The sequence below is a fragment of the Electrona antarctica genome, assembly GCF_951216825.1.
Source record: "Electrona antarctica genome assembly, chromosome: 1".
Classification (NCBI taxonomy): domain Eukaryota; kingdom Metazoa; phylum Chordata; class Actinopteri; order Myctophiformes; family Myctophidae; genus Electrona; species Electrona antarctica.
Window position 1 is genome coordinate 41,870,337 of NC_136806.1, and position 25,857 is coordinate 41,896,193.

Consider the following 25,857-nt stretch of genomic DNA (forward strand, 5'->3'; position numbering starts at 1 on the left):
GTGAAACAAGATGCTGTTGTGTGCAAACTTCTTTCCAGAAACATTGGGCTGTGCACAAATACAAGGTCAATGACAACACAAGCAGGCATACTTCAGAACGACTTGCAAAGTACAAGATCAGAGTAAATGGCATGAACTCGCAACAATTAACAGGGTAAATATAGAACCAATTTAGTGCTACAAAGTATTGTAACCATAATACCAGTTAAACATCAAACCTAGCATCTCTAAACAACATGCACAACAAAATACTTAACATGTGGTACATGTGGTAAAGCAAACTGTCCATATGTCTATCTCAATAACATATGTATCTATCCTAAAATAGGTACAAAGTAAAACAAGGAAAGGGGTGTTAGAGGGTGAGGTAGCTCAAGAGGTGAGTTTTCAGAAAGCCATGAAAAACCAGACCATGAAGCGAACAGACATTTAGTATATATTTATTAAGCCAGTCAAATACAAAAATTCTCACTTTAATGTGCTTTTCCTACAGCAAAAAAATAAAATAAAATAAAAAGATAGAAAAAAACAAAACAAAAAAACTAGGCTACAAACCAAGAAAATACAACTGCCAGTAATTACAGCATACCTTTCAAAGTGCAATTCAGCTAATGTCTCATTTCAGCTCTCACCAAACAGGAATATGTTCCCTGTGGATAACATGTTGGTTCATATGGAGGCTTGTTCTAATTTAATCTACATACATCTGGAGGCCCCTCCATCTCAAAGTCTGAAATACACACATTAGGGAAAACTCGATGGATATTCAGCTAAACATTGGGTTGATTAAAAAAGGAGATACATGGCGAGTTTACCGTCACATTAGTCACAGCCATTATCTAGAGGGGTGAAGCTTGTGTGAGGGTGCGTGCGTGGGTCTTTTATTAACGATGCAATACAGCAGTTCACAGGTCAGTCGGCAAGGTGTGGGTTGCTGGTCATAGAGGTGTTTAGTAAGCGAAGCCAGACGTCCTGGCAGAGTATTTGTTTTATCTCTGAGGGGAGGCAGCGCTGTTGTGACACTCTGGATACTGGTGAAAAGCATCCTCAAACAGGCTATTTATAATGTTACAGATAAAGACCCACAGGAAAAAGCTGGAATGTTATACAGTCTACATACAGTACATTGTTGCAACCCAGCCTTTACAGACAGTCTGCAATGCCTGCTGGGTCAAGGTCTAAATGCTGCAGTTAATTCCACTTAAGCCCTATTTTATACTTAATCACACAATGGTGTTGATCTACAAGCCTCACGTCATATCGCACCACACTGTGAGCAAAGAAAATAGGGATGGCGACCACTTTCAACCTTAGGGCACTAATATTATCTGGGATTTATATAGCGCATTTCACAAGTAGATGCTTCTCATGTGTGAGGGCCAGGGGAGAGAACATAATATGCACATTTGTGTACAGGTGACTCAGTCGGTAGAGCACTCGCCTATCAGACCAGGTTCTGGGTTAGACCCCGGGCACTGGCATATGAGTAGCAGAGGTTTCTAATTCATGCGGTATTGGCAGCTGCCGGTAGGTGTAGTGCTCCACCTCAGCATTCCATCACCCAGCTCTCTGTAGCATATTAAAAAGGGGATAGCCACGCTCGTTGGGCTGATAAGCCACGCCGGCCTACAGTACTTACTAACTTACTTCATTGTACGATGGTGAACACAGCCGATCTACAAGCTCATAACGTGGCATATCGGAACATGCTTTGAGCAAAGAATATAGGGATGGCAACCACTTTCAACCTGTCATCACTATTTTGGTCATTATAAGCAAAATGTTTCACATTTGGGTTTTTTGCCACATTGTAAGCTTGTAAATTGGCTATATTTGAAATATTCAAAAGTATAAAATAGGGCCTAAGTAGCTCAACACTGATCTCAATCTGCTAGATAATGTTGAGACTAAGCCGAGGGCAACTATTCATTATTAAGTAGGATACTGCAAGACGGGTGTTCAAATTGGAATGAGAGATCAAATCAAATAAATTATGGTAAAGCAAAAGTGTCGCAATCAATGAGATTAGGTCCATCGGATGCTGATATATGAATGATACTAAAACCAAAACTTGGTTGTATGTGTATGTACTGTACGTTTTGTGTGTCTGATACAAACATACAATCTCAATAGCTACAATATATTGGGAATACACTAACAACATAGAAAGAACAGCATTACTAAAGACAATGATTTACACTTAGTCAATGCAACTATCAAAACAGTAGATTATAAATAAATTATCAATAATCACAATCATGTTTTTTAGAATTTTTTTTCTTCCTTTTTTCCTTTTTTTGTTTTGGCTGTGATGCCATCAAAATTCATTTCCCAAAATTTTAGTATTTGAACAATCACTTTGGAACAGTTACACATAATGGGACAGTTCTATAACATCAATGATACTGAGGAAATTATCATAAATGAGTTAACATTCACATTACAATTCCTATGAGTCAATGTACCTATATATAATCATTCATTGTAGGAATGAATATATGTAGTCTTTGTCATATTGGGGAATGGCTTCCGTTAACTCTACAAGTAACAAACTAAGTGTAAAGTTGTTACACATTTGCAGAGAAACAATCACATAGGTATTATTGTCTGAGAAGAAAACAAAAACCTAATCAATTTTGATCATTGCCAACCTATTGAACAAATGACTTCAGTTTCCTGCATAGAATCATATGAAGCAGATTGAGTCTCGAAAAAAGAAACAAAAGAAAAAAAATAGATTAAAAAAATCTAAATAATATTTCATGTATATATATATTCAGAATAGCGAAACAGTGTTTCACAAATAGGTTTATAAAACGCAAGTGTATAAACAACATTACAATAGGATATCTACAGTTTCAGTAGGAAAAATTATAGTTCAAAATCACACCTTTTTTTCAACTCAAACAAACTGGTTCATGCTACTACCCGCGCTCCCTTTGGAAGCGGCGATGCTTCGTTTAGTGCTTTCCAGGGTCGATGTTCTGTCTCTCCCTTTTGCCAAATCCTGTAGCTGTGGACTGATCTGAAATTACAGTGGTGGGAATAAAGATCTGTTAGCACACAGAAAATTACCTAAACTGAAACAGTACTGTACTATACTGTACTTCTCGTACTGTACTGTACAAGCCCTCCTCCCTGGCCTCTGTGTGTGTGTGTGTGTGTGTGTGTGTGTGTGTGTGTGTGTGTGTGTGTGTGTGAGACACTGCGCAATAGTGCCATCCAGGGGTATTGCTCGGACAGACACAGCCACACATAGCTGTGTACTGGAGCGGAGGCACCGCTCAAAGATCTCTGGTTATATGTTGTATTGCATGTATATTTTATTCAGCTGGTACTTGTAGTATACCTGCATTCTCTGGTGGGGGTCTGGAGCCCTCCCCTGTGCCTCTGGCCACTCTAGGCTGCGGGAAGGACGACTGCCACGGAAAACCCTGAACAGAGAACAACATCATCACCCAATGCCACTTTTCTATTAGATGGTACCGGCTTATAACCTGACCCCGCCAATCAGCGGCAGCACTGTGTATGCCTTGATCCCGCCTCTAGCTGCCACTGATTGGCCAGGCCGTTTGGTCTGCCTGAGAGTTCCCAGATGGGAGCAGGAGGGGGGAACCCAGTGTACTCTCTGCTGCCCCATCTGACGGAGTCAGGTTAACCGGCTTAACCTGCCCCGGCAATTTATTTTGTATCTTCTCTTTGTTCTTTGTGAGGACATCTACATTTTGTTTGTGAGACAGGAATTCGTTATTAGATTTGCAGACTGTTTTCATTAGCAATAAATCACACATTTTCTTGAATTTATTACATTCTCTCTTTTGTGTTGTTGTGCGCTCAGACTCGACAAGGGCATTAACAAACTAACTGAAGGAAAACCGAGTAAGCTGAGGACCGTAGAGTAGAGCCACGCTGATTCTATGGCTATGCAATGGAAAAGTATCATAACCTCCCTCAGCACATCTAGTACTCCACAACAGAGGTTCCCAACCACCGGTCCACGGACCGGACATGTGCCACTGGTACGCGAGTAGGGAATCCCAAGTTTTCCCAACCGTCACCAGGATTTTCCAAACAGCGGTGAAAAGTTGCCTGTCCACTGTCCGGTCGAATGAAAATACCAAGGATTCGTCAGCAGACGAGTCAGTGACTGTGATTTATAAACGGCTTTGAGTCTGTGTTACTTCTGTGATGCGTAACAGTGACATCACTGTCCAACCTTGTTATCTTTACCGTTCATGTGTGCTCAGCGAGCAGCAACAAGCTGTAGGCTATTTTGTCCGTCGCTCATGCTAATGAAACAAAACGCTACATGGTGACCGTATAGGATTATTATTTCATGTCAAAACAGTCAAGTATCAGAAGATGATGCTGCTACCCAGGTAAAGTAATGAGTCACTCTGCATGTTTAACTAAAGTTTTCCACATGTCCAAAGTCATTTCTGAAGAAGACATGAGCCTAACCTTTTTTTAATCATACTATTATTGTTGATATAACGCTATTTAGGTCAATGAATGATATATCATTATGTTGTGATATAATAATTATATAGCAGCGGGTAGCCTGACTACAGTCAACTGTCTTCCGTGAGTTAGGTTTTGGTACGATGACGCGCGGCGCCTACGACCCATTACATAAATGTCAACCAATGTCCCTTGCGACCCTGAAGGGCTAGAGGACGGTTTTCTGTTCCCTCACACGGCCAGCCTTGGTGGGTTTCTTACCGGGGCAACAGGCTGGAAGTCTCGTCCGGGAGGCGGTGCTGCTGCGGCGGCTGCTGCTGCGGCTGCTGCGTTGGGCATCCGAGGGGGGAAGTGTATAGGCCAGCCCTCCAGGCCCTGCGGTCCCACCTGCACAAACGGACCACAGTATGGAGGGCTCAGCGGGCCGTTCACTGAGCCTGACGTGGGGTCTGAGGTACGTCTTTCCTGCTGCTGCCCCTACGAGGGATCACAAGTACACACGTGACCCCCGTCAGAACGCAGCCGCTACGCTGCCTCAGTCACGGCATGGGGATTCTACTGGACTTTAGACCCTCTGCCTGCCTGCACCGCCTCCCACAAAGGGAATGATGTAAACGTTCCACTTTCTGTCCCTGTCCCAGCACTGACAACAAACGACCAGAGGGGAGCGAGGCTTGTGTCATGGAGTATCGAGTGCTCTAGTCTAGTGTGCACCTGGTACAGTCTGTGTGTGTCTTGACAGCTTTCCGCCACAAGGGGGTACTGCTGCACTGGGGTTTGCATTCGGGTCTCAAAAAGACACAAACTTTCAATGAAACGCTATTCCATAAGAGGAATGTACGTTTCAGAAACGTTGATATTGAGATCATTTGGAAGACTGACTCATTTGTACCTGTTTGTGATGCTGCATCTGCAGTCTCTCCAGCTTACATCTCTCCGTGCGCTCCCTCTGACACTCGTTCTGTGCCTGGTGAAGCTGAAAAGTATGAAAAATAAGACCACCCATTAATGCTTACATCATTTAAAAATATGATATGATATATGATATGATATATGATATGATAATGATAACAATGCCTAATTACTAGTACAGATACCTGATTGGTCAGATTTGTCATCTGACCCTGCAGCCTCTCCACTTGCCGTCTCAAGTCCTCCTTCTCCTCGTTCATACGTTCCCTGTCGCTCCTCTCTTTTCTGAAGTCTTCTTCAAAGATCTTCACCTGAAGAGCAGCACAGGGACTGTAAGAAGTGAAGTCGGTGTGTGTGTGTGTGTGTGTGTGTGTGTGTGTGTGTGTGTGTGTGTGTGTGTGTGTGTGTGTGTGTGTGTGTGTGTGAATGTTTTGATTTAGTCTTAGGCTTTTGAATAACACCCCATTTAGTCTTAGTCCTATTTAGGCCTCACTCACACGTAAGACGCACGCAAGACACACTTGTGTTCTGTGTGTCATGTTGCATGGGGGGGGGGGGGGGGGGGGGGGCAGAAGACAGCCATGCAACAATGTTGTGTCATGAAACCATGTGACTCCCATTGGAAATGCATTGAGGCAGCCATAACACACAGAAGACACAGGACACAAGTGTGTCTTGCGTGTGTCTTAGGTGTGAGTGAGGCCTAAGTCTTCTGAAAAACCTTAGTCTTTTAGTCTTAGTCAACATCAGTGGCCTTGTGGTTAGAGTGTCTGCCCTGAGACTGGGAGGTCGGGGTTCAATCCCCGGCCGGGTCATACCAAAGACTGTGGGACCCAGTGCCTCACTGCTTGACACTCAGCATCAAGGGTTGGATTGGGGGTAAGTCCCTGCGACATACTAGCGTCATGTCCAGGGGGTGTACTTGTACATCAAGCTGCCTCACGCTACAGAAACAGGAGATAGGCTCCTACCCTATGGGCCTCGTGGCTCGGCAAGGCTACAACAAAATTAACACTGGTGTGTGTGTGTGTGTGTGTGTGTGTGTGTGTGTGTGTGTGTGTGTGTGTGTGTGTGTGTGTGTGTGTGTGTGTGTGTGTGTGTGTCTGTGAGGCCAAGCAATGCCAGAGTTTGGAGAGTCCTAGGCCACCACATGCCAATGTTTTGACATGTTTTGACAAATAGATACACACAAACATTTTGATCATTTTTGAAGGATTTTGCATGACAGGTTGAAGAAATTGAAAAATCAGGAGGACACCTAGCTCCTTTTCTGCCAAGGACAGGATTGTACGACTTTAATTAATGATCACAGATCACCAAGGACGAGATTGGACGAGATACGATTTTATACTGATTTTCTTTTTTTTTGTAAGATTTTCTTTTTCAGCGTATGTGACCTCATCGGTTATATTCCATCCAGGTCCCGGCCTAGCGCCGATCGAAAACACTCTTTGCATTGGAATTGAGCTCAGATTGAGTTGATCATACAAAATATCTATTTTTTGGAGCTCAATAAAAGAAATTGGTGACTGCGCTGGACCGTTTCACCATGTATCTAGGGTGCACCCCTGAAATGCTTCTGTGTTCCCGGAAGTACGTAAATTTTGTCGGTCTCGCTTCTTAAAGGGCTGCATAGGGCTAAACCCATGGCGGTCTGAGCCATTTCTAGATGGTGCTGTTGGGCAGCCATAATTGCCAGTACCGATGTACTGAGGTCGTCAAAAACGTTAAACAGTGGCTGGCTCTAGTGTGTGTGTGTGCGCGCGCACGCACGCGCGCATAGATATGTTTTAATGCCTAACCTGTTCTTTTAGCACAGCTATTTGGGTGAGCAGTTCCTGCTTTCTTAGGTTGCTGGCTGCGTCCCCCTGTCCAGGTGGCTGCTGGGAAGAGGAGGAGGAGTGTAGGTTCAGGGCCTCCTCTAAAGCCTGGCGGAGAGGGAAACAAGAGGACACATTTATACCAGTTGTCTCCATTTCATTCTGTCCTTCTCTTGTTGTCTCTCTCATTTGCATGAGCAGGAATACAAAAATGCATTCATAATCATGCATGCACAAAAAATGCATGCACGCACACACACACACACACGTATAAGCATTTGCACAAAACACACAACCACCCTCACCCTGTTGAGACGTTGGATCTCCTTCTCCTGGTATTCTCTCTGCTTGCTGAGGGGGAGCAGCTGGTCCTGCAAGTAGCGAACTTTCTGTTTCAGCTCAGCAGTTTCAGTGTTCAGACACTCTTTCTCCCCCTGAGAACGCACGCACGCACACACACACACACACACACACACACACACACACACACACACACGCACGCGCACACACACTCAATATTGTGTTTAATTTGTATTTCTCATTTGTGATAAATTATTTCAATTGAGTGTCAGTTTGCAGTAAGACATTTCAGACAATCTGTGTATTCTTACCTGTACATTTTCGATCTTGGACTTGGCTAACAACAGTTTCTTGTCGTAGTCTCGCTGCCGCTGTTCACGCTCTGCCTCCAACTCTGTCACAGCCTTCTGGGACTCAGCCAGGCGCTGTCTTAGGTCAGTGATCTGGGGGGGGGGGGGGGGGGGTATATAGGTTGTTTACTTGAGGGCACTCACTATGTCCAACAGTGACGACAGTAAACAATTCTCACAAACATGAAGAGACACAAGGACTCTGATTAAGGTAATGTTTTACATATCACCATGAGCCAGACCCCCCTAATTTGCGCGTTAATTACGAAATGGGTGGGCAAATGAATGAATGTTTGAATTTTTGACTAGCTGTACATCTCTACATTTTTGTATACTTAGTGGTAGTTATCATGCATTGAATACATGCACCCCTATATTTTCACACGCACATTGGGATCAACTTTTGAACCTTACTTTGTGCAGAGACCAATGAAACCACTTTTCTGCATACTTCATGGGGAATTGATTGGAATGGTTATTTTACTTCCACAAAACTTATATGCTTAAATGGCCTTTTAATGCAGTATTTTGCACACAAGAAATTGAAATTAAGGCTTATAAATATCCCCATTTTCGAAGTGTGTTCCTAATGGCTATAGAAGACTGCTCACCATTCTAAGCTTTAATATGAGTGGTAACATGTGTTCGTACGTTTTGTAACTCTAGAGATACAATCAGAAACACTGTTATAGTATAACACGAGCCAGGGCGAGCTATAGAATCAAATGGGTGGCAAAGCAGGTGTGATTTTTTTTTAATTTGCTGTGCATCTCTACTTCAGTTTGGCATGATAACCATTGCAGAGACATATCTTAGTGGTCGTTATCATGCATTGAATATGTGGACTCCTATATTACCACGCACACACACACATTGTTACAACAAATATATGATTAACTTTTGAGCCATTATTGTGTAGAGACCTATAAGCACACCCTTCTGCATAATGTATGGGTAATTGATTAGAATAGTTATTTTACTTAGTCAATACTTTCATATATGCTTAAATGGCTTTTTAATGCAAAATTCTGAACACAAATTGAATAATTTGAAAATAAGTCTTTGCTGCAAGTCTTCACATGCAAATTGTACTCGGCATCCACAACAACAGAGAACATCAACACATTACGCCACCAGCTTTTTTCTGTGCATAACGTGGGGCACTTGAGTCGAGCCAGCTGCCACCATGTGAGGACTGTCTTTTCATGCATGCCATGTGTGCCAACTACCAGGCTGGCATTTGGAGAGGGAGTCTTCAACAACACCAGCCCAGTTCAGCATGGCAGGGCCAGAAATGATGATGGTCGGCTCACTGTCGAATGGATGCAGGGATCGACTCCAACTCCTGATATAGTGTTGCAGCTGCTGTCCTGCAACTGCAGTCGCAAATGCAAGCTCCCAGAATGCACATGCTTGACCAATGGCTTGAAATGCACTTCAATGTGCAAATTACAAACATGCAATAACTAACCAAGAAGAGGACCTGATTATCACAGAGGCAGACTTGACTGACTCGGAAATAGAGGACTGAATTTGCTATGCATTAGCCCTGTTATGTCCCAGAACTCCCTGAACCCTCTCCCTGCCACACCCCTCCTTGGCCTTGTCATTCATTCCTCTTTTGTATTTGTCTCTATATATTTTTGGAAAGTAAAAATGAAATGTTCACCAATACAACAGCCTCCGTCTGCCTTCTGGGTCCCCACTTTCTGCATACATTTCCACATAACTAATCTTACTTGATAAACTGATCATTTGGTTCTTCAAACTCGTGTCATATGAAGCAAACCATTAGTTCATTTTGACTTGGTGTATAAAAAGGGTAACATGTTTTTTATCGAATTTGGGCCACCAAAGTGTTTATTTTATGCCTGCTCACAGTATTTTCTTATTTTATGCAACTAGAGCGGTGCCTGTTGGAGCCTCTACAGCGGTGCCAAATTGGGCACTGGCCTACTTGGAACGATGCAAGTTGGAAATGCTTTCCCCACCCATATAGTATCTGTGCACCTTTTATGCCTGACATATTCTACAGTATAGCCATGCCCAAATATGGAGTGTTGGGATGTCAGAACAGGCCAGCTTATGGAGTTCTGTGTCAGGCATGCCCAAATATGGAGTGTTGTGAGGTCAGAACAGGCCAGCTCCATAGGCCAGCCCGGGCATAGGCCTTTTTGGCGCGGTTCTGGACAACCGTGGGTCCAATGTGGTGGTGTGGAACGTGTGTGTCATTGAATATTCCCTCGTTTAAAACATTTGACTTTAAAATGTTAACTAAATGAAATAAGAATGTTGACTCTGGCTTTATCCAATAAGCCGAGTTTGATTCTGGAAAGTTAGTCAAAATCGGGGATATTTTCCTATAAAATGCCTAATTTGCATATTTAAATATTAATTAATTTATTTTCAGAAAACCTGTAATACGATAAATCATTGTCTTCATGTAATCAATAAACTAGGGAAGTTTCATGGTGATCAATATTTATTTTTATCCTGTATATAGGTGAAAATAACAAAATGTGTGATAAATATGAAAAAGCTACTCCTGTGGAAGGGTTATCATATATTAATTTACTTATATTGACCCTATAAACAATTTAATATAGGTATGGTTTTGCCCACTTATTTTGTAATGAAAACTTGTCTGGCTCATGGACTACATAGCAGTCTAATTGTGCTCATGTTTTATAGCTTTGAACAAGTCTGAATTCTGAGATGAGCAGTATGATGAAATATGCTGCAGCAACATACCCCTCCTTGACTGCAAAAAATAAAAACAGACGTGGCCTAATGACGTAAATGGATATATCGAGTGGTATGCGGGTTAAACCAAATGTTGCATGGTGTCCCAACTCTCCGTCAAAAACGTGTGAATGTGTGCTGCCAGGTTGTGCGTGGGCGCCAGTCTGAATGTGTGAGCTTGTGAGAACGCGTGCACGTGTATGCGTGCGCTTCTGCTGCCCTGACTGCACCGCAGCAGGAAGTCAGTGGGTACCAGAGAGGTGAGGGGAATTTTCAAGTGAGATGCAACTAGCCTTGTGGTGAGCGTGCTCAGAGAGTATGCCACTGCAGGACAAGTGTCACACGGCTGCTCCAGTTAACACAAACATAACAGATGGAGTCTGTTATGGAGATGGAGTTACTTTAACACATTTCATTTGTAGAAGTCTTGCACAAATCATGAAATGGTGTCCTGTGTTATTCCAATGATGGAAAACATTTAAAATAGCATCTAGCACGGTTTTAGTTTCAAGTAGATAATTTAAGTGCTATAGAGACAACGGTTGCCAACACAGATTCAGACTAAACAATGGCATTTTCTTTCCCATGTTTTCTGGTTGTGCTGTGCAATATTAAATGCGCAATTTACTCGATTCTTATATGAACAGAGAATCTGACAGGTTATTAATATGGCAAACTTTCAACAAATTAATTCACAACTGTCACAGGGCAAGTGACCAACCACATCAAAGTTACCAGCAACAGAAACATAATGGCTAACATCAAATTCCTTAGTAAAGCGTTTGACATTTACTATAATTACAAACATGACAATTTAAGCTACCAAGCTCTTCAAAAACAAGAGTCAGATAGCCACTGTACACATGCAGGGGGCTGAAATAATAGTACAATGGAAAACACTTATGGAATAGGTAGCCTACATCTTACTTAGTTTGACTTTGAACACAAGTTAACTGCTGCAGCAGAGGACATTCTCCTCTATACATGAACTCGAGTTAACAAATGCTTTAGGGAGAAATACATTTCTTTGTTACATTTTGACAGGATACCTAATTTAAGTATTTAGTGTAGAATTGCAAAAGGACACTATACTCTTCATAGATGAACATTGTTTTAACTTTATGAGTGTCTATTTCAACCATCTCTGGCAAGTTGTGGAGGTAGTGTTTTATGCTATGCAGGCTAATCACTAAAGAACATTCAGGCAAAGAATGAGTAAACCTAAATCTGGGGAGGTAAATGACTTCCAACAAGAGTCAGACCGAGTTGACCAGACGTGAGTACTTTTAACTTGGTGTCAATATTTTGGTCATGACATTATAGACGATTTGTGATTACACAACACGTCGCGTCATCTCTCACTCACACACACACACACACACACACACACACACACACACACACACACACACACACACACACACACACACACACACACACACACACACACACACACACACACACACACACACACACACACACACACACACACACACACACACACACACACACACACACACACACACACACACACACACACACACACACACACACACACACACACACACACACACACACACACACACACACACACACACACACACACACACACACACACACACACACACACACACACACACACACACACACACACACACACACACACACACACACACACACACACACACACACACACACACACACACACACGGTTAAAGGACCAAAGCGGTGGTTTGGCATGTTTGCCCTTGACTAACATTACTATCCTGCCATTACTGATGACCATTTTCCAAAGCATGTTGTAATATGTTCTAATTTACAAGGAAGCCATTGGATTCCATTAATTTCAGTATAGTATATGGCATTTGATATTCAACCAGCTGATTGACATTGGTTGAGATGTCAAATACAACACACCACGTTTTGCTGTGGCATTATTTTCTTGTTGACGTTACATTATAATTATGTTTAATAGATTTAACATGTATTTTTTGTATCAACAAAAAAGTCTGTGTTTATGTACAATTCACTGAAGCTGTGAATACAACAGAAACGTGTACAGACTGTGTAATGGTCCTTTGAAAAGAAAACACTTTTGTTGTACCTGATCTAAGAACAGTTAGGCCGTGGGCCATAGGCTGTTATCGTGACTTTCATAGGACGCCACCTCGGAACTGCGTTATTTTTAAGTGGTGCAACCACTTAAGTGACTATGTGTGTGGGTGGCTGGGTGGGTGGGTGGCTGGGTGGGTGGGTGGGTGCGTCTGAGCAGGAAAACAGCATGGTTGTTTTTCACCACCTGTGCGCAACCTAACACACACATAAACACACATATTAACTGTATATATGGTGATTTTGGGTGTGCCAGTACAGTACAGTGACAGTAAGTACAGTACAGTAGAGGGACCCCCACACGGTAACTGTCATTTCTCAACCGTTTCAGATGCGGGGCGGCTCGCCGGAATCGGGCCAGCACCCTGGGTGTGTTCCTGTGGGTCTGGAACAGATCTCGTTTAGTTGGGCATTTTGAAAGTAGCTCTGAAGTCACAAAAGTGTGGGCGCCTCTGTCCTAGAGCATCTTCAATGATATCAAATGAGAAGAATATTCTGAATTCTTTATTTTTTAGTTGAACTCCAAGGCCGTTCACTTCCCCGTTTACCGCTGCAGAAAGAATGCCTCGTATCTCCTAATCTAGGGAGCTCTCCATGGTTTTGATCAGATGGATATACTAAGATCTACATTTCTGACTTCAACATGCCTCTCGTTCCAAATATGAACGCGAGCGATCATCAGCGATGATTACCATAATGTTAGAGGTAAGCGGCCATATCTGCGTGGCCCCCGAGCTGTTATTTTGAAAGAAATCCCGGCACCGATTGTGTTAATGAAACGGAGCAATCCAAACTTCCATTTTAAGCAGGCACATTTTCCCATTGACTTATAAATGGGAAAATGCAAAAACTCACATTTCTCTGAAACTGTAAGGGCTAAAGTTACAACACGTGGCAGGGAGGTTCATAATAATTACAAAAAATAATTACAGTTAAGTTACAGTTAGTTACAGTTAATTCATTATTAGTTAAGTGAACTGGCTGGATTTTATTTCAGTTTTAGGAAACATTATGTACCTTTTGTTCAAATTGTGACTTCATGGAATTCCACTGTATGTCCCACTGCTTGTTCACCTCCAGCACCTAAAGTACAAGAGGTCGTTGACAATGAAAATAATGACAGCGCAGTGAGTGTACGTACATAAAGGAAACTAATTACACACAGATTTTCCCTATGTCGCAAAAGAGGACAGACGGTGTAGGAAAGACACTCACATCCTTTCTCTGCTTCTCCAAAAGCTTGATCTTTTTTTCATACACTTCCTGATCACAAGGTTTCGTCTGGGTTTTGTCTGCAGCTTTCACACTCTGGAGGGGGGATATGAAACATTCCTAAATCCCCAAAGAAGCAAGTCCACTACAATGCCACTGCTGACATCACTGCATTACTGCCAATATCAAATTGGGAGGCACAACGATGCACAGAAAAATAAAAAATATATTTTTTAAGGAAAGATATTCATTGATGGAATTTACTGGTAAGTTTCAAAAACAATGTTACAAAGTGAAGGAATGAAATTTTAAATTATCAACATGACAGAGATAATGTTTACCTTCTGCGGTGTGCTGACCTCCACCTTGGATCTTACGCTGGGGGTTTCGTCTTTTACCGGCTCCTCTCGGGTCTCTGGAGGAGCTGTGTCGGCCGGCGGTGTCGATTCTGTGACCAGCTCCTTAAGTTTATGGTTCTCTTGCCTGGAACAGTCAGAATAGAAACCTAAAGTCAACAAAGGTTCTGTGGCCAAACAACAAAGTCCTCAGGAACACCAAAAGTAAGGCAAACTGTCTTTGATGAAGTCAACTGTGTACATTACAAGGTAAAACAGAAACTAGTTCGACAAATGTGTCCCTTGTTGAGTTATACGAACAATACCACCAAGTCACCTCAGCTGTTCCAAGTCTCGATTCCTGAACTGATGATCTTCTTCCATTTTCTTGCGAAGCTCATTGTTCTCCTGTCTGAGCTGTTCACACAGCGTCTAAAAGGATAAACATCAATAGCCTGGTCATTCTTTTGACTTATTCATGTACTCAACGATTCAAAGACTGAAATGTAGCATTTTCAAAACTAAGCTAATATTCATAAGGGAGTTCCAACCGCGGTGCATCTCAGAGGCAGGACCGGTTACAGGAGGAAGGAATGCACTGGAGCAACTTTATTTTTACTTGCACCCGGATAATAAAATAAGGGCTTAAACTGTCCGAGTTGCTCCAGTGCCTTCCTTCCTCCTAATATTCATAACATTTCAAACACTGAAAGACAGGGTTTTCAAAATTAAGCTAATATAAAGTTAAGTACATTATATAATTTAGAGTAGTATACTCTAGGACCTCAGTATACATCACTGAGGATACGTCCCAGGTGCATCCATGCGATGTATTTTTAGTTATAGTTATTCAATTTATAGTGACTCATAGGAATAGACTAGACAACCGGGTATAGTCTGGTGACCACCGGAGAGACGGGTGACAGCCGGAATGTAGACGGCATCCGGGTGAGCAGTATGGGTTAGCGCACCAGCCTGTGTCCTCCTTGCGGAGGAAGCCCAACAAACCTTGGTGAGGCCTTTAGGAGGGCCATTATAATCCACCACTCCTGAATGAAGTGCCTGGTGCTGGGAGTCTGGTGCAACGCACAGGTCCTGGGCCTGGTGAGAGCAGGAGTGGACCTGGTGAGACGTAGGAGGGGCCCGGACAGGAGTCAACCCACAGAGCCTAGTCCTTCCACGCACCAGAATTTGGTTCTCCCAGTCCCGGCAGAGTAGTTCCCAGAGCAACGGATTGTGTGGCCTTGCTCATTCCCTGATGGACTGATCGAGGGTAGCTACTGGGACGTAAGTCGGTATTTGATCAACCCCGACTGGGTCGCCTGAGTGAGGGGTATGCTGTTGGTAGACCCGAAACCCCGTTGACCTCAGGATACATCACTGAGGATACGTCCCAGGTGCATCCATGCAATGTATTTTTTGTTATATACTATAAACACATTTCTTCCTGAACCAAGGACGAGACAGTTCTTCATTGACAGTTAGGTGTTCAATATGTTGAGTATGGTCCATTTGTAGAAAAGGGTCCATTTGAAGCAGGCTAAGGCTACACTTGCAGTTACAGAGACCCAGCTCCCAGACCCAACTTTGAGAATAGATTAATGGCGATATATTTTTTTAATCGCACGATAAGAGTCTCGCGTTAATGCAGCACGTTAGCGCCGATAACGGCCCAGCAGTGATATATATATATCACTGCTGGGCCGTTATCGGCGCTAACGTGCTGCATTAACGCAAGACTCTTATCGTGCGATTATATATATATCTACAAGCATAGATTTTTGGGCAACATTAGCACTAACAAGAAAATAAGTGCATTTTGTGGGAAAATACAGATGTCGGTCTACTTGGTGCACTTTGAGAGCGATAGAAAGGGGGAGAAGCTTTAATAATTGGGCGGCTGTGGCTCAGGAGGTAGAGCAGGTCGTCCAATGATCCATGGGTCGGCGGTTCGATTCCCGGCTCCTCCTGTCTACATGTCGAAGTGTCCTTGGGCAAGACACTGAACCCCAAATTGCTCCCGATGTGCTGGTTGGTACCTTGCATGGCTTCCGCCGCAATCGGTGTATGAATGTGTGTGTGAATGGGTGAATGTAATGCACAATCTATGTAAAGCGCCTTGGATAAAGGCGCTATATAAATGCACCATTTACCATTTACCATAATAGCCTACTGACAATGTGAATATTAGTTGGCGTGTCAAGATATCAGTGACGTGTTGTGAAGGTGAGACATAATTAGACAGGCTACAGTAATCACGGCCATGCATGGGCTTGGACATCTCATCTCTCCTTTCAATCTTATGTTTTTCTCTTTTGAACTCGCCAGTTAACGCACAGCACGGAAAATATTCAGTGTCTATAGAATAATGTCCGATCAGGGGTTGTATTGGCAGATAGTATACTCAATATCAAATTACTTAGATCAGGGACAAAATAAAATGTTATTTTGAATTTCACTAAGTTATTGACAGTTACTGTTAAATAGAATAGTGCTCCCTAGTAATGTTGACAAATAGGATTCTGTCAGGACTTATTTTTCATCTTCTGCCTTACCCTAACACCAAGGCCTATGTCCTTGTACGTTATTAGGCGCAGTAGGCAGCCACTAAGCAGTGCCTGGAGACCAGCTCCAGCTGTGAAGGTCAGTGCACAGGCAGGAGTATCTCGTTCTCATGTTTGGCCAAGTTAGGCTTAATAGCTTTCCACGAGATATCTCGAGAATGGCATGGATTGTGTTAAGTATAAATCAGGCTTAAGGTAATCGATCTGCTGGCTGGTCACCTGCAGCAGGGACGTCCTCTGTTCGTTCTTCTGGACCTTGGAGGACAGATGGTGAAACTCCACAGCCATGCGGCCAAGGTGGGCTAGGAGCTGGTTCGGGTTAGACTCCTCCGCGAAGATGCTGAAGGAGCTCTCCAGTCTCTGGAGTTGGCTGGCCAGCTCCATGTTCTCCTGGGGGATGAGCAAAGGGATCACTCCGGCTCCCGTAACCGTGGCTGCTGCTCCTGTCTGTTGATGCACAGTCACAAAGAGTCAGCTGCTGAGTCACTGGGGTCAAGTACACATTACAGCTCCATTACTCATCATTTGAGCAGTCAATGGGGGTCTCAACAAGGAGATGATTAGCATTATGAATGGGATTTCGCAGTGTTGAATTACAAAAGTATTTTCCATCACACTGTTGAAAGATGCATACAAATTTAGCCACACCACAGGCAATCAACCAGAATAAAGGATGTAATTGTTTAATTTTGTTGTGTATATTCTTGGAATTGTGTCTAGAGTTTAAAGACATGCGACTGTCTGGTGAACCATGTGACAAGACAACTACATTCTCACAACAACAGTGTCTTGTTAAGGCATTGACTGGGACGCTGTGTGTGAATCATTGGAGTAATTCTGGTCAGTAATAATTCTGGACTTTCCCTTGGCTGAGTCAGGCTGGAGCTAACAGCATTGAGTCACCACCCAGAGGATGAGTTCCTGATACAGCATAACTAATTACACAGAGCACAAGATGAATTTAGATGGAAGATATTCCTCGGATGAGTGGACGAAGATGGATAGATATTATATATTTAGGGCTGTAACCAACAACTATTTTCATAACCGATTAATATGTTGAATATTTTATCGATAAATATAGTAGATACAATGATGGTAAAATAATAATGTTATTTGGACCGCATTTTTATATATAGTGAATATATATAATTATTACTATTTATAATATGGAACAACATCCAGCATGAAAGGTTTCAGCCCTAGCACATGGGTGATATTGTATATGAAAGGTCTACTGTCTTGCATAATAAAACATGAACAAAAAAAAACATTTAGCTTTCATATACATGGAGCAACTCTAAATTTAGTAGAGCTGGGTGAATAGATCAATATAATATCAATATTATGATATGGTCTGGGATTTTGGATCGTACTAACTTTATAGGGCATAAGTGTTTTTTCCTGGTTCAATTTAGGCCTATTTTTTTTATCTTTCACAACAATTGTCAAAAATAGCTGATCTATCTATTCAAGAAATGTGAAAATCCTACCATTGTCAAAATATCAATGTTGATGTTAGATCTTGTCCTAGGTCTACCCACTAGAATCAAGAGCATTGTGATAAATCTAATGATGACTTCTAATTAAACCTGCTGCAGAACTACAATTTATGCAATGGAAATAACAATGTTATACTATGGAAAAAGCAGGGGGAAAATAGCACTAAGACTATTCAGAGAACCATGATATTTGACCATGCCTGCGGATAATCCCGGATATTATTATTATTTATTTATTTTACATACTTTATTTGGATTTTTTTGGTCAAATACAAGACAACACAACAATACATCAAATGACAGAAAAGTAGGCTTAACACTACATACAAGAGACACACACACACACAAAAAAACAAGGGGACACATGGGTGGGATCAATGACCATCAGAAAGCAGGGATAGTTATGTCCAATATTATTTGTTACATATATCCAGGATAGGTACTTACAGTAAGAGCATCCGATGTCTTCTCTTCCATATTAACAACCTCAAACTCTGTTAAGGCTTCCTGTGAATAAGTTAATGAAAGAACATGGAGAAAGGGGTCACATTCCTGGGGAAACTACTCAAGAGTCAAGACAAGCGGTGCCTCAAGTTCAAAACATAGCATGGTGAGCCTCTGAGGACAAACACACATGCGTTTGTTTTGGTTTACCACAGACTGAGCCTCCCAATACCTGCAGAGACAACCATCCAAAGGAACACCTGATGTTACACATCATTACCATACAGTACAGTCTTCACAAACCTGTTTGTTCACTCATAAAAAAACACAAACAAAGCTCTGAACATACAACTGACAGTCACTCGTACTCGTCACTTGTACTCCTCTTAACATAACTCACATTGGGCTTTTCCGATTGGAGAGCCTTCCCCGCAGAGCACGGCTGCTCTTCTTTCTGGTCTGCACTGGGATTTCCACGAGGCTTACCCTGGCCTGGAAAGATCCAGAGTTAATATTAACCTTGCGTATCCATAGAGCAGAAAGTTATATTGGAGCAACATACATGGCTGCAATGTGCAATATGGGTGCCTGTGGCTTGCCAAGCAAAAGTTATCTTTACCAGTGAAGGTGTGACACGTCCCCTGGGACTCCATGTGAACGCCCATACACATGCTGGCTGCAAAGCTGGACGACTTGAGGGCCTCGTTGTCTCTCACCAGCTCTTCTACTCTCTGACGAAGCTTTGAGGCCTCTGTCTGGGACTCCTCCAGCAGGTCTCCTATACACAACACATTATAATCACTGAGCACACGTTGACATCTTAACATATCACTTAACCTATTTTAATAATTAATTTCAACCTGAGAGTGTAGGCATGCGTCACTGGGACCAGACAAAGTAAGCAGATTAACGAGTCGTTCGATGAGTAGCCATCAAATAGGATGTGGTGAAGAACAAGCTTCAGGAGAACTTAGCTTTGTTGTAACTTAGTATCTTTTGGGTGACTCATGAAAGGAAAGGAGCCATGAGACGTTCTAAGAACATTCACTTGAGGGAGGCTCCCCTGACATGGCGACATCACAGCGGCACGATATCGGTAAACGGAATCAGGTGTCACGGCATTCCTCCTTTTGTGGCACAAGACAATGGCATCCCTAATCCCTTCCCCATTGCATGATGCAGTTCCAAGAAAAAAAATTGCATTGTGTCCACTCGAAGTTCACAGAAGCATTTTAAATGCAGCTCCATGAATCTACAAGACGACTTCTGTACTGACAAGAATTTAGGACTGACTACAAAAGAAACCTGGAGGTTCTCCACATACATTTCACAATTTTGCACACATACAAATCAATGTCAGGACACGATGTCAACACTATTTGACCATATGCAAACAGCGGTGGTGCATTGAGCCAGCACCACCGCGGAAATGAAATGAAATGAAATGAAATTCCACCTACCCCAAATGTGAGGTAAGCGCAAAATGGCTGCAGCAGTGTGTACAACAGTCAATGTCAGTGAACAGCTGGCACTTGCCCTCAGTCCACAGCCATGATTTAACCATGCTGTTTTTAGGCACCTACCTAAGCTCTTTAGTCCCTTCATCCGTTCCCTTAGGATGCTGTTCTCCTCCAGTAGCTGTCGATAGCTGCTTCCCCCGCCGGCCTCTTCTCTGGCCTTCGCCTCACTCCCGCCTGGGTCGTATATGCGGTACGGGCCTTTCCCTTCCATCGCCACTGTGTCACTCAAAAGGCATGCTGCTCTGAACTGAGAAGATACAACACAAACTGTTTAAAAATGGTTACTGGACACTGTAAAAGAAATATGCATGGCCATTTGCCCTTAACAGAAAACAAACAACTGTGGAAGCAGCAGAGGCCCTCAATATAAGAGCATACTGTGTTACATAATATCTCTGAAGTATCACTCCTCGCACTTCGCTATTTACAATGCAAAGAGTCATATTTGAATGGCACCATCACACTGGGGGACTTCTGCAAAAATAAATTCATGGAAGCGACTTGAATGCACACGATCACATTATAAAAGGGACTTGAATGCACACGATCACATTATAAAAGGGACTTGAATGCACACGATCACATTATAAAAGGGACTTGAATGCACACGACCACATTATAAAAAGGGACTTGAATGCACACGACCACATTATAAAAGGAAAGAAAGATAGGCCATGAAAGCAATGAAATTTCTCAAATGTCAAGCCAGTGATCATGCATCATAAAGTCACATGTTTAACAGAAGCACTGAATGAGGTGAATTCATCACTGCCAACTGCCAAGTCTTGACAACACTGGAACTCCACTGTAACAGTCACTGAGAAATACACAGCGATGTAATGCTCCCGTCACTGGTCATGATGACAGTGGTTTACGTTTCATGCACCAGACATCCTGTGTAAAGAGTTACTGTACCCCCTTGGATTCTTTTCGACCTCGCTTCCTCTCTTCGTTCATAATTCATTGAATGGTGATGTCTAAAGGTTCCAGTCAGCAAAAAGGATAAGGACCAATTGACAGGTTAGTGGCGACGATATCATGTCATGCAGGATGGCAACTATCTCAGATACAGGACCCTTTAGTTGTTTGGTGCTCAAGGTGGGGTCTGAGGACCCCCAGGGGTCCTTGAGGGGCTTCCCTGCAGCGCCCAGCAAAATGGACAGTTTAATGTCACTATTATTTAACAGCTAGAAGTTAAACCAATGAAAGAACATTATAAGAATGACTAGTCATATCATAGGTTTCACTCGCTCCACTCACTGTTATCACCATGTACAGTAGGTAGAATTCTGTACCAAAATATCATCCAAAAACAAAAATATTCTCTCCCTGGCACAAAGCCTTTTCAAGTGGTCCTTGACATGAAAATGTTTGAGAACCATTTTGGTTGCTGTCTCTCCTGTGGATACCTGCCCTGATACAGGGCCCTGTGATCATCATATACAGTAGGACTAGGTCGTCTCTCGCAAAGTATACCTACACAACCAGATGGTCCTGCATCAGGGCTAGATGGCAACAAAAGAAACATCAGCGTCCCTTCCTCCCTCCCTCCCTCCCTAGTACTATTTAAGGAAGCATCCATACAGTTGCCATGCAAGCCTCCTAGCTTCCAACTGGCAACATCTGGCAAATGTGAGCCAACGTTCATGTTAGCTACATTGGGAATCTTAGGTAAGATACCATCCTGGGAAATGTAGTAAGCTAAAGTAAAAACAATAGAGGATAGCTGTAGGTCTAACACAAAAACCATCGGGCTGGAAAATAAACAAGTGTCTGCTACAATACAAGCTAGCCTGTGTTGGCTAATGACGGCTAATATTAGTTTTCGCTGTTGTCATGCAAATAGCTTAGCAACAGCGTTAGCTGGCTGCTGTCTAGCTGACGTTACACAGTGCGTGGGGGACAGGACAACAGTCCCTGCATAAATCACACAACCGCTTCATTTCAAGTAAACATGTCTGAGTTTTAAAACGACAAACCGTAGAACAAAGAGGTGTCTCCTTCTTTTTGCCCTGCTACCTTTCAGCTTGAGTGGCCTCTCTTCTTCTTCTGCCCAGAAATCGTATTGCGGAAGTGGTTCTATGATGCTGTGTAAACCAAGGAGTATATAAAAGAAGGAGCGGACCGACACGTCACGTTCCAGGCACTGGGAATATGGGATGCAGAAAGTTTGACGTTGACGTTTGATCTGATTCAGTGCCTGATGATGACCCTATTGCAAGTGTAATGCTTTATGGTGTCGTCCACAGTTAACAGTTTTTGTATTGAGTTGTGCTTGAAATGTACTGTAATTCTGCAAACTGTTAATAAATACTTCAATCAATCAATCAAAGTGCCAGGTGGACAGCTGGGTCAGACAGGTGACAGGTGATAGGTCAGGTGGACAGACTGGACATAAGGAATGGGAGTCGTGTGGGCGAGCAGCAATATTAAAACACTATTTATGATTTGTTTAGAGTAGACCTTTGTCAAACTAAGACACAAGTCACACCACACGTTGTTACTTGTTTTCTGGTCTTTTGACTCTAAAGAGACTTGATCTAGAGGGTGTCCAAACTTTTTTCAAAGGGGGCCATATTAGAAAACATTAAAACACCCAAGGGCCAAGTACATAATGTGTCTTCGGTTCGGTGGGGGGGGGGATTCAGATCATTTTACGATCATTTAAATTTCGAATTGCAGCCGCCCGTAGGTGCCCTGTGAGAGCGGTTTTGAAGGATCGGGATTCACTATAATTTTGATGACAGAGTTACGACATCTCCGTTGGAACCTCAATATCTACGCTGCTACGCTTTAGCTCCGAGATGAGGTTCCGTCCCGTGATATCCCTGCACAGGTCGAAATGGGGTCTACGTAGCTTAGTCAAGGCCGTACACAAACGGTGGATTAAACCCTTTTCGCAGTATTGATTCCAAAAAGTAAACATATCAGAACCGAGATACAGTTGATAAACTTGCATGTAAAAGTTTTCGTCTGGGGTAAAACAACTGCTTAAATCAGGCTTTAAATAAAAATGTAGTCCAGTCACCCCCGTTCGCATGCAAGATAGGCTAGCTGCTTCCGTAAGATTGCATTGGGAAAACATGGTACTGGCTGACAAGCGGTTGTTTTACCCCAATGTTACGTGCCGGCCTTAAGTTTATCAACTGTATCTCGGTTCTGAAATGTTTACTTTTTGGAATCAATGCTGCGAAAAGGGCTTTAATCCACTGTTTGTGGACGGGCTCGACCCAGCATTTCGACCTGTGCAGTGCAGGGATATCACGTGACGAAACCTCATCTCGGAGCTAAAGCGTAGCTCAGCGTAGATATTGAGTTTCCAAACGGAGCTAGTCCAATCTCCAATGGCGGCTCTTCTACAATAAACTGGCAAAGTGCTAGGCGAAGAGTGACAATGGGACCGGAAGTTGGCAGAATGCACTGGACTCAGGCAACAGCCCAGCTTTAATGATCTTAAACTTAAGTTAAGTTAATCCCTTTATTTTAGATCGTTTTTTGGTAATAGTACAAGTGTACTACATAAACATTACAGAGACGGTCCGCCCCAGTAACACGATGTGCACATGCACGCACTACAGTGGGGGGACACGCGGCAGGCCAACAGCACACACACCAAGGCCCTCCCCCGCTCGATCGTGATTGGCGGAAGGCCCCTCTCTATCCTGATTGGATGAAGGCTGAGCGACCTAGCCAAAAACGAAACCTAGGTTTCTTGACCCCCAGGGGTTAACTGGGGACAGGGAGGAACTCCTTATGTGGTCAGCACACTCTATAGTAGGGAGGATTATCACAACAAAACAAAACAAAAATAAGTGATATTTGAATTAAGTGAAATCACTGAATATACCTTTAAAACAGTTGTCATGTTGCACTTGCACACATGCCTAAAATTGCCGATATTTGCCCTCGTTGAAAACAATGTACCGGTATTTCAAACTCCAGCTTGTAACTCTCCAGGGTGCGCAATTTGGAATGGAATCACACCAACGCTCCGCCTTACCGTGTGTCTGATTGGATCTGGGCAGAGACACCAGTTATACTCTATGGTATAACTGGTATTGGTAATATGGCTCATTGGCTCTGGTCAGTAGGCACTGCATGGCAGTATGGGCTGTCAGGGCGAGACTGTCTCCAACTGTCACCTTTTATGTCACAGTTGTCACTTATAGTATGAATGAGCAGTATAAGTCTTATACTGCTCATTCTTGTCTCTTACGCCACCTCCTGATATCAAAAAGTAATAACAATTTTAGTATGCAATATTTTTGAACCATTCACGTTTCCCAGTTCAAAATAATGAATCATATGTTGTAGTGTACACAGTGAATGAAAGGGAGTTATCCTTCACTTTTTGATGATTTAACAGGGAGGGAGCTGCTTCCTTGCTTCTCATCATCATGATGAGTCATCAAGACTATGGGGCTCCACAGAGATCAGTGACAGCCTGGCTGCCATGCAGCTAGACAACTGACAGTCAACGGTGCTGCAGTTCAGACACCCCACAAAATGTGTACAAGCACATCGATGAGTCCAAGTACAAGTTCAACGTGTATATTATGTTGTCTTTTTTATTTCCTGGACCGATTGTTTTCAAATGTCGCAATGATAGGCTAATAATATCTTTAAAAGGTTATTCATACACATGATACACTCCGTTTGGGTCAGATAAGATTATACTAAGATCCCCTGGGCCCTGACCCGTTTGGAGGTCCAAACCGAGCTAATTATACACTATCGCTTCTACACCATTCTACACACGACTACAATGCAAACATCTAGCTCGTTTGCCTCCCAGTTCTGTTACCCAGGAGTAAAATAAAACTTCTGGGAACTCAGATTACCCTTAGAGTATATAATTAATATAACTCTATGCTGGTGTATACTCAGTCCCATAGTGTTACCCCTCCTTCTTCAACACTCCTTGATGTAACCTGGGAAATTCCAGATCCATGGAGTAAGACAGAGTTACGACATTGAGGGGGCAGAAAACAGCCCGGTCACGTGGTTCACTGTCACTCATTCCGTAAACCTCCGGTTCAGGCCTTTGTCACTATTCGCCAATAGAAGTCTATGTAAAAGAGCCGCCATTGGACTGGCCCCATGAAGTGAACGGAGTTGTCGTAACTCTGTCTTACTCTATGGCTCTGGGAAATTCCTCTGGATCCCATGGCCCGGAAATACGTTATGTGATTCGCTAGTTGGCTAACCGCTGGTCTACATAAAGGTTCGTTTTGAAAAGTAATCTATTACAAAGTATTTATTTATTACCATCCTACACATTTAATAATAATTGTATTTCTTCTGACTCGAATAATGTAATCTGAATCTGATACATTTTTTCTTTACATTTATTTTAAGATTATTTTGATTGCTACACTCTAACTGTAACGGTTTTTGTGTAAATTTACCACATTTGTCTTTATGTGTAACTGATACATTTATAATGTAGGCCTATTTGATATTCAATATGTGATTCACCGGTTTGAGACGTTCTGACAAGTAACCAACTAGCGAATCACATTGCGACCGTCCCAGCAGACTATGGGATCTTGACTTTACCCTCAATAAACCTTTAATGTATAA

The 25,857-nt window shown here is 42.7% G+C and overlaps 1 protein-coding gene across 3 annotated transcripts; it reads right to left on the reverse strand.

Moving 5' to 3' along the window:
• Positions 1 to 424: 424 nt before the first annotated feature.
• tnip1 (TNFAIP3 interacting protein 1) lies at positions 425 to 22,388 on the reverse strand. Of its 3 annotated transcripts, none has more exons than XM_079504387.1 (18): positions 22,254 to 22,388; positions 20,338 to 20,521; positions 19,374 to 19,532; positions 19,155 to 19,246; positions 18,758 to 18,817; positions 17,028 to 17,255; positions 14,582 to 14,676; positions 14,251 to 14,392; positions 13,913 to 14,005; positions 13,715 to 13,780; positions 7,805 to 7,936; positions 7,499 to 7,627; positions 7,176 to 7,301; positions 5,559 to 5,684; positions 5,354 to 5,437; positions 4,723 to 4,848; positions 3,350 to 3,434; positions 425 to 3,025 (listed from the first exon to the last, which is right to left on the reverse strand). In XM_079504387.1, exons 2-18 carry the CDS (start codon positions 20,483 to 20,485, stop codon positions 2,961 to 2,963), a joined length of 1,956 nt encoding a protein of 651 aa, XP_079360513.1. In that variant the 5' UTR covers positions 20,486 to 20,521; positions 22,254 to 22,388; the 3' UTR covers positions 425 to 2,960. The 3 variants fall into 3 exon arrangements, with proteins under 3 accessions (XP_079360513.1, XP_079360512.1, XP_079360514.1); XM_079504386.1 differs by having other exon boundaries at positions 4,723 to 4,938; XM_079504388.1 differs by lacking the exon at positions 4,723 to 4,848.
• Between the last annotated feature and the right edge of the window lie 3,469 nt (positions 22,389 to 25,857).